The sequence below is a fragment of the Halyomorpha halys genome, unplaced genomic scaffold, assembly GCF_000696795.3.
Source record: "Halyomorpha halys isolate HHAL.00 unplaced genomic scaffold, Hhal_1.1 Scaffold1551.1, whole genome shotgun sequence".
Classification (NCBI taxonomy): domain Eukaryota; kingdom Metazoa; phylum Arthropoda; class Insecta; order Hemiptera; family Pentatomidae; genus Halyomorpha; species Halyomorpha halys.
This window is the reverse complement of record NW_027109850.1, coordinates 104,069-113,835: the sequence shown is the minus strand read 5'-3', so window position 1 is coordinate 113,835 and position 9,767 is coordinate 104,069. Positions and strand designations below refer to the sequence as shown.

The 9,767-nt window shown below is 31.8% G+C and overlaps 1 protein-coding gene across 1 annotated transcript in view; it reads left to right on the top strand.

Annotated features, from left to right (window-relative positions):
* The window catches only part of LOC106690014 (collagen alpha-2(IV) chain), a gene marked incomplete at its 5' end in the record, with an annotated part of 87,428 nt that overhangs the window by 17,481 nt on the left and 60,180 nt on the right, over nt 1-9,767 (top strand). Inside the window, 4 exon segments of the mRNA XM_014435265.3 lie at nt 2,602-2,780; nt 6,515-6,767; nt 6,934-7,127; nt 7,396-7,602. Coding sequence (XP_014290751.1) covers nt 2,602-2,780; nt 6,515-6,767; nt 6,934-7,127; nt 7,396-7,602 — 833 coding nt within the window.

The following is a 9,767-nucleotide window of genomic DNA, read 5'->3' as shown; positions in this document are numbered from 1 at the left end:
AAAAAAAAAAAAAAAAATGTAAATGAAAGAAAGAAGAGAAGTGGTTAATACAAGTTTTAAATTTAAGAAAGAGTTAGAAGAAGTTATAGATGGGACAAAGGCAATTAGCCGGTATTTTTAAGAATTTTAAAAGAGAAAATGACAACAAAGTAAAAATATCCTTGAAAATGACCTGAGGGTCGAAACGTTGGAAGGTTTTAAAAAGAATAAAGTTGAGAAAAAAGGATCAAATTTGTTTTTAAATAAACTAAACCACTCTCAAACAAGAATATATTAATAAAAATTAATCTAATTATATCAATGTCAAAGCCTTTTTTAGAAGGAGAAGAATTTTATAGAAGTTGAGTTCTAGTATGTGGTTAAAGTAAATAGTTAAATAGGGGGATTAAAAATTTTTAATATTGTTATTTGAACTTTTCAAAAATTAATTATATGGTAAACCAATTTTACTTTACACTCAATAAATTAATTTTATAATTTAAAAAGATTATGGAAAAATCTATTGAGAAAAAAATATATATATATTGTAATAATTTCTAAAAATATTAAAAATAAAAATAAAAAGAATCTTTGTTCGTTTTATAACCTTTTTTCAAATATAAAAGATAATTGGGTTCTAATTTAAGAACTTTAATGTCAAATAGATGATAGCATTTTATTTAAACTTTTATAATATAAAAAGACTTTTAATCTCAGGGCGTGTAGTTGCTAGGCAATCAGAATACTAACACTTTTACTATTAACTTAATTAAATTAATATCTCTGTTACAATTGTATTTAAATTTAGTTATAACCAAACTAACCAAGTTCACAATCTTCTTTATGATGATTCTTGGTATATTCTTTTTTCTTATGTTGTTGTCCTCGCGTCCAAAATGGCTTCCTTCTTGACAGAAATTGATGAGGACCTCCTCATCCTGAAGACATCCTTTCTCCTGCCCGTCCACTCAAAGAATGAACTCTTCCAAAACGACAACCTGCCTTGAGGTTACATGTAAACATCGATTGTCCCACAACAGTTAGGGATTTTTCCTTTAATTTTCTATATTTTCAATTATGAGGGGACGAGTTAAAATAGTTTTTATGATATTTGCTCAACGTGGCCTTGATTAAACGTACTTGACTGAAGAATACGTACCGCCATCTTGGTTTTGTTTTTGATCACGAAGTTATTATAGACAATGAAAATTGGTTAGCTTGCTTTTTGGATAAACAAAACAAATTAACAATCTTAAAATGATACATAAAATAAAACATATTATAAACCCTTTATACATCAAAATATATTATTTACTCAAAAAGAGCATATTACAATATCTATATATATTTCCTCAGCAATAGCCACTTTGACCAGATAGGAAGGCTTAGTACCAATACTTTTTTTATTTTTCATTTGGAGCAATTAAATGCTTCTAAAAGATTTTATTACTCGAAGTTTGAATTTGAGGATCATTTTTGTTACAAAGGAATTGCTGATCATAGTGTTAATTTTTTTTTAAAGTGGGTACCAATCTAATGACATTTATTTATGATTTAAAATAACTTTAAATAAAAAATATTGATATTTCAATTCAATCATTGTCTTATTAAAGGGACCACTATATGATCAGTAGGAATAATATCAGGAGTAATACCAAATGATGGACCTTCAGATTGATTGCACGTGGGTCCAAATGAAATCTGACCATTCAAAATTTTAAATAGAGGAGATGCTGTATGTACTTCATTCTTATTGCGCATTTCAGTTTATCATGAATAGAAAGAGACATTGCTCAAGATTCTTTCTGATCTGTACTTCATATAAAGTAAATGTTAGTTGGACTGATAGTGTAGAGGTATTTGTATTTAAATCAGCCTGGCTTTTAAATGATGACTGTCATTCTGACTGACTCTGTATGAGTCTCTTAGTACATAAAGCTCTTGACAGATAGCGATTGCACCTGTCTGCTTTCAGAAATACATGGCGATCGGTGGCTAAGTAACTAAGCATGATTATGCTGTGTTAATGAGAATGAGTGAAGCATGGTAATAGAAATTTTAAGTAAGAACTTACTAATAATTAGATATAAAAATATTCTATACCAATACCATACTTTGAATAGTCACTCCCTGGAAACATAACCATAAAATAAAAAAAAAAATTATCAGCAGTATTTAAAATTATTGTGAATCCATTTTTGAAAGCAGCATATTATTTTTATGAGGTTTTCTAATACAAAGAACATATCAGAGTTCACTAAGGAGAGGTTTCAACCAAAAATGATATTTTTACTGGCAGTTTTAGTGACAATTGAGGGTTTTGAGACTGAAAAAAGAAATATGATTGAAGGTAATGGATATTATAAATAGAGAAGAAAAGAACAAAAAAAAAATTGTTGATGAGATATATCCCTTAGATGGAATACTCTAGAATCATTATTATGATATATCATAGTATGTAATATCATGATATATAATGTAATATATCTTATTGAAGTTATCCCTATGATTTCAAATACTAAGAATATATCCTGAGTTCACAGAGGAAAGGAAATTATTATTTTCATTATACTAATTCTTTATTGTTTCACAGTTTCATCTCTCATTTCATTATTGTTTTAGGTTTGAAAGGTGAGGAGGGAGATAAAGGAGAACGAGGAGATATAATAGATATTCAACCACCATTAGAAGAAGGCGATAAAGGAGAGAAAGGTGTACGAGGGGATGATGGGCAGGAAGGAATTAGTGGGCTCCCTGGTGATGTAGGATTCATTGGAGCTATCGGTCCAAAAGGAGAAAAAGTTAGATTTTCACTTATTTAAGAAAACACCATACTTATTCAAGTTTGGCTTTACTGATACATTTATTAACACAATATATTAGTTTAATACAAGTATAAAATTGATACTTTTTTACATTGAATTTAACTGTTACTGGGTTATCAAATCCAATATATGTAGTATATAATAAGAATCCTAAGTTATTGAGGGAGAGTTAGTTTACCGAAAATGTAATTCAGAGCCACCAATCTCACCTTCTTATTCCAATCTGTTCTCAAGATATGGTTATAAAGGTTTTGAAAACCAAGTTTTATCCCCCATAAAAATCAAAGATCTCTAACTTTAATAGGACATTTGTCACTATTTTCAAATGTTTAATTGTGTATTGTCTTCTCTTTAAATGTATAACTTCTAGTAAACCCATAGTTAAATGTAACAGTAGGTGTTGATGGCATTGGGGGCCGACAAGCATATATTTTGTCTTTGCTTGGTTGATTCACTGACATTTCTCTGTCCTACTGCCTCTATTGCTAGAAAGGCTCTTTCCAAGGCCCTTTGTTTTTACATTGATATCTACTATCCGCATAGGCTAGAATTTGAACTGCCTTGGTGAGAATTATATTTATTCTTTGCACATCAGAGTCTCTTATCAAATTCTCTCTAATCCTAGGTGAAACAGCTGGAATGACCAGCCATTTCCTTGTTCAGACCCCTTGTAGTCATGAATGTCTCTAACATGTCTCTTACTATTTTTTAATATTTTATTACCCCCTATCTGGTTATTCTGGTTACCCCTATGTGGGTGAGAAATCCTGTTTTCTAGAATAGCCTTTAGAGAAAATAGCCTTTTATTTATGCAATTAAATTAAATCATTACATAATATAATATACAAATTTAAAGAAGATAGAGAGAAAAAAATAAAATAAATAAATTCATATATATAAAAGTTGACAAAACATTAGATTCTATCAATTTTCTCTTCTTCCTCCCTCTCTCCTCTTCTGTATCCTTCCCTGCATAGGCCTTCCCTTTCGGGAGTAATAGTCGGCACTTCCCGGGATAACCACCCCTATTGGGAGGCGAGTTCTTTCCCTTTTTTCTTCCAGACATCTCTGTCCCTAGCAGCTCTCCACTAGAGGGGTCCTGCCATCCTCTTGAACATACCACTCCATCTTCTCTTTTGACGTCCTCTTCTTCTTTGAAGGTCGTATGGAGTCCATTCTGTGGCAATTTTTGACCATCTGTCATCTTTGCTTTGAAGAAGATGCCCTGCCCATTTCCATTTACTCAATTTTGTCATCTTCAGTGTGTCCTTTTTCTTTTTGGATCCAAGCATTTTTTATTCGATCTCTTTTCCTCACGTTCACAATGCTTCTTCTAATATTATTTTGCCACACCTGTAATTTCCTCTCCAGAGCTATAGTCAGTGACCATGCTTGGTATCCATAAGTGACCACTGGGATAATGCAACTATCAAAGACCTGCCTTGTGATATTAACTGATATAATGATATTAACTGACCCAGATAAATATATATATTTTTTTTAATAACTTTATTGAAATTGACTACTGTATATTACATAATACATTTAGTAAATATGGTCTTAGTTAAAATGGAGTGTTACAGGCGTGTAGAGCAACTATCCATTGGTAGTACTCTAATGACATTTTACATTAGCTGGTCTCGTGGCCATCTTCTTTTCAGGCGCCTCCGAGGATTGTCAGGAATGGAAGAGGATGCAAGGTTAGAAACTAGGGAGTTTAAGTGGTTAGGGAGTTTATAATGGAAGGAGTGATATCTGGTTCAGGCTAGATCGGTTACATAGGGAACATTAATGTCTTTATGTATGATTTTATTTGTGACAAAGTAAGGAGCATTGAGGATTTTACAAAGGATTTTGGATTGTAAGGATTGAATACGAGAGGAATTCGAAGTGGAGTCCCAAAGCTCAACTCCATATGTCCAGATTGGCCTTATTACAGTCATATAGATCAGTCTTTTGTAATGTGTTGGAAGTTTAGAACATTTGTCTAGTAAGTGCTGTAATAGTCGAAATCGAAGTGCAGTTTCCTGTCTTTTCAGTCTTGTGTGAGGACTCCAGGTTAATCGTTTGTCCAAATGTAGTCCAAGGTAGCGGATCTGTTTGACAGGGGTAAGAGTAACATTATTAAATGAAACTGTAGGGCAGTCGGTAGGTTTACGACAAAGGGTAAAGGTGATTTGATGGGATTTGTTGGAATTTATCTTAATCCTCCAATTATGGCACCATTCTTCAAGGGCCGTGATATGGGATTGGAGAGTTTGGGATACAATTAATGGGTTATTATTAACTGCGAGCACACATGTGTCATCGGTATATGTGGTGAGGATAGTGTTAGGATTGGTTGGAACGTCAGCTGTATGGTGTAGAGGATGGGACCAAGGATACTACCTTGAGGAGATAAATATATTCTTCAACATATACTAACTTATGTTTGTTAATTTCACACTCCTCTGTTACACCATTTGTCATAAGTTTTGTCTTCTGATAGTTTTGGATAATGACCAACCTCTTCACACATTGCCAGTAGCCGCTTAATCATTTCTCTCAGTTGTTCCATGCCTTTTGCAAAGAGCACAATATCATCTGGAAAACGTAGGTTGCTCTGCCATTTTCCATTTATTTTATGCCTACTTCTTCCCATCCAAGACGCCAGAACACCATCTCCAACACAAGAACAAACAAAATTGGGGATAGGGGATCACCCTGTCGCACACCCCTCTCAATATCAAAGCTTTGTCCTTTCTTTTCAGTCATAATATATGTTGTCATCTCCTTATAAAGCTCTGTTATTATCTTAATATATTTGTCCTCTATTCCAATTAATCTTAGTCCCTTAAATATCTCTGAATGATTAATACCATCAAAAGCCTTCCTAAAGTCAAGGAAACAAAGACAGTATAATAATAATAATAATACTTTATTTATTCTGGGATGAGTCCCTTTAGAATAATGCAGAGAAATAGGCAGATGTGCCCTGAGAAGTCTCAGAGATACTTAAACAAAAATAAAAATAAATATAAATAGTAATGATAAAAAATAGTTGTAAGTTACTTTCTCACTTTAATCAGTTGAACAATAAAAATAAAATGAAGTAAAAATGATTAAGAATGATGTAATAATTTATATACATATTTACAATTATATCGATTTACAATTTTATGGGGTCTGAATGGATAAGAAATGATTGAACAGGCAGGATTTAAAGGTAGGGAAGGTATTAGAGTGACGGATGTTGGAAGGAATGGAGTTCCATAGGGATGAGGATCGGATAATGAATGATCTTTCGAAAGCAGCGGTTTGGTGGACCCTTATGTATAAATCTGAAGACTGGGAACGAATAGAGGATTTGAATTGAAGGAGCTCGGAGATGTACGAAGGACGGCAGGATTGGATGACTTGGAAGATAAAGGATGCCAGGAAATAATTACGATGGTAGGAAGGATAAAGCCACTTTAACTCAGCATAAAAACGGAAAACAGAGGTGTCCCTTGGGATCCTGAAGATGAATCATACATAGAAATTTATCAAACATTTTAATTTCATCTGGAGATCCCCAGAGGACGACAAATATACATTTTTAATTGAATAGGATTCTTCCCAACCTACAATTGACACATTTTATCATTATTATACTTCAAGAATAAATATAAATCCCCATTTTCATGACATAATTATTATAATTTTATTTATTGAAATATTTTATGTTATAGGGCGATGATGGAGAACCTGGATTACCAGGAGGAAATGGTAAAAAAGGTATAGATGGACTCGATGGAGAAACTGGTGAAGATGACCGAGTTCCTCGTCAGTTTTTAATTGGCTCTAAGGGATTCAAAGGATTTGAGGGTGAGCAGGGATTACCTGGAGTAAAAGGAGAGGAAGGAGAACCAGGAGAAGTATTATTTGAATTTACTAAGATACCAAGAGGTGCTCCTGGAGAAAAAGGTGTTCCTGGTGAACCTGGTAATTAAAATATTTCTATATTCTTGAAATAAAATATATCATTTTATAATTTTTTTAAATTTTCTTTATTCATATATTGCATCTCACCTTTCACTATAATGAAAATTAAGTTTTTTTTTTTAAGGAATAAAATTAGTAAACCAATATTGGAATAATATATTTACAGGTGATGTGGGACCAATAGGGTCCCCTGGTGAACAAGGGGATGTGGGCCTTAATGGTCTACCAGGTATGATTGGACCACCTGGACCAACCACACAAGGGATTATTGGCCTCCAAGGCTTCCCTGGCATTCCTGGAGATGCAGGTTTCAGAGGGGAACCAGGAAAACCTGGTATACCTGGTTACACTGGCTCTCAGGTAATAATAATAATCAAATAATGTTTTTGTTTTCTTTAATTATTTGACTGTTTCTGCCCATTTTTTATTTTCTTGTTTATTCATTGAAATTTATAACTGTATTAAGGAAATATACCATAAATAAATGTGATAAAAGTTATATTACAATGACATAATACTGTCTTGTGTAGAATCTACCCATTGATAGAACTCCAATTATTATTAATTACATAATAAATTATAAAGACCTCTAGTGTTAATAATTATTTCAATTTATATCTTTTTGAAGGGCTTACCTGGACAAAAGGGAGAAAGAGGTGACTATGGGCAGGCCTTACTGGATGGACCAAAGGGACTAACTGGTCCTCCTGGATTAAAGGGATCAATTGGATTGCCTGGAGAACCAGGCTATTCAGGACTTGATGGTATCCCTGGTATTTGGGGATTTAAAGGGGAGAAGGGGGCTCCTGGTTATCAAGGTCAAGAGGGAAGAAAGGTGATTTTATGTAGAATTTATAAAAAATAATTATTGTCAGGCCAATCTTTAGCTTTCTAAAGCGTAAACAAATGAAAATATACTACTGGTAAAATTAATTGGTCCATTGGTAAAATATTGTTAAAAACCTTTTATTCCTCACAAGAATGAAATCTCAGAAGAGTCCATAAAAATTTCTATGGCTTTGTTTTTTGTTTAATGTTTGGAAAGTATGTTTTTTTGGGAGGATAAAGGAAAGAAGATTTGGAAAAAAATAAATAAAATAGTTTTGGTACAAACTAAGCTAGTGATACCTATTTCAGTATTTTTTTCCAGTTGATTTTGTCAGCTTAAAAATAATTATGATGAAAACACTCACTCATTATTAGTTATGACATTTTACCAGAAATGAAAAATAATTAATTATTGGACTAATGAAATTTAATGAAAACTACCGCTTAGCATTAAAATATGTAATTATTAGATAATAATAAAGATAGTTCATAATATACATTTTAAGTAATACAGAATTAATTACAAAATGAAACTGAATGTTAAATTATAAAGGATAATGAGATTAACATTAACCCTTCCTTAACTAAAGATATACTATAGAGATTTTTTTATATCCATACAAAATGACAGAAATATTCAAAATGAAATAAACAAACTATAGACATGATATTAAACCTATTGATGAAAGTAAGATTGTAATTTTTATATTATATCAAGATTGTTGGAACAAGGGGTTTTTTGCGATTGAAAAATTATTCTCTTTCCCAGAGTTTGGACTAGTTTGGGTGATAAACAAAAAACAGAGGACCTGAAAATAATCTCATGATAAAATTAAAATAATAAAGAAAATGAAATAATTTAAAAAAAAAAAAAAGTACCTTCCAAATGATATACAATTTAAACAAATGAAATTTAAAAAATGATTTGTTCTGTTACAAAAAAATAAAAGAATGAATTGTGAGGTAAAAATAATATTTAGATATATATACAAAACTAAAATAATTTGCTGTACACAAAAAATACTTAATTTTCCACTATCTGAGTTGTTAGAAAACCAAAAAAAAATAAGGAAACTCGGTGAAGAGAAAAAAAAAAAGTCACTTACAGTAGATGGTTGGAGGTGGGGGAGGGTCAATATGCGCATATCGATAACACCTTTCAATTCTAATCTCATCTGAGATGGACGTCTTGATGTTGATGTCAAGGAGTCGGTAGAAATAGCATGATCTTTGAACGAAACAGAAGTTTAACCGCACTAATCTTTGCCAGTACTGACTGCAGACTGCCCTTATCAGTCTGTATCCTGACCATAATCCAACTGCAGTACACAATGTTGTTGTATATGTGCCGAACGAAGTATTTCGTTACACGAATACACACACCACAACAAACCTCTAAAGGTCTATGATTTACATAAACAATTTTTATAAATATAAATTTAAAATACAAGTAACTTGTGGTTAAAAAAAAAAAGCAAATTAAATTTATAATTAACAAAAAACAACTGGAAGTAAAATGAAACTTAATTCATGGGCGCAGGTATGGGAGAGGCTGCTGCTCCCCTTAGATTTTTGGGACCGAAGGAAAAAAAATAGTGAACTTATTTGATAGATGATTCCTTTCTGGAAATATGCTATTATTAGTAATATAACATTGTTGAGTTGACATCTTCACGGACCACAAGATCACAACTACACCTTTGAAGGGACAAGATGGATATCCGTTGATTCTTTAGTAAAAATGGTAAGATTCAATGAGCGCAATTATTCATCATATACTTATCTCTAAAAATAATGAGGGAAATGAATAAAAAAGAACATTTTTTAGAATGCATTCTTCTTATTATAACGTACAGTTTGCCATTTTAATAATCTCAGAATGTTTGTTGAAAACAAATTAAAGAAGGCAAACATTGTAGAAGAGGTGGTTAATATTTTTGTCAGTAATCCTAAACGTCTGATGCTCTCATAGCAAACCTCTTCATCACCTGTTATATTTTTTTATATTGTGTGTATTGTCTGTATTTATGTACAATAATTAAGTTTATGCTCCATTTTCAATGATTTGTGATTACAGCTAAAAAAATTTAATAAGTAATGAATGAATTTTATTAAGTAACAATAAAATGGTAGGGGTATTTCTTGGAATGCGGAATTATATATTTTTCTTTT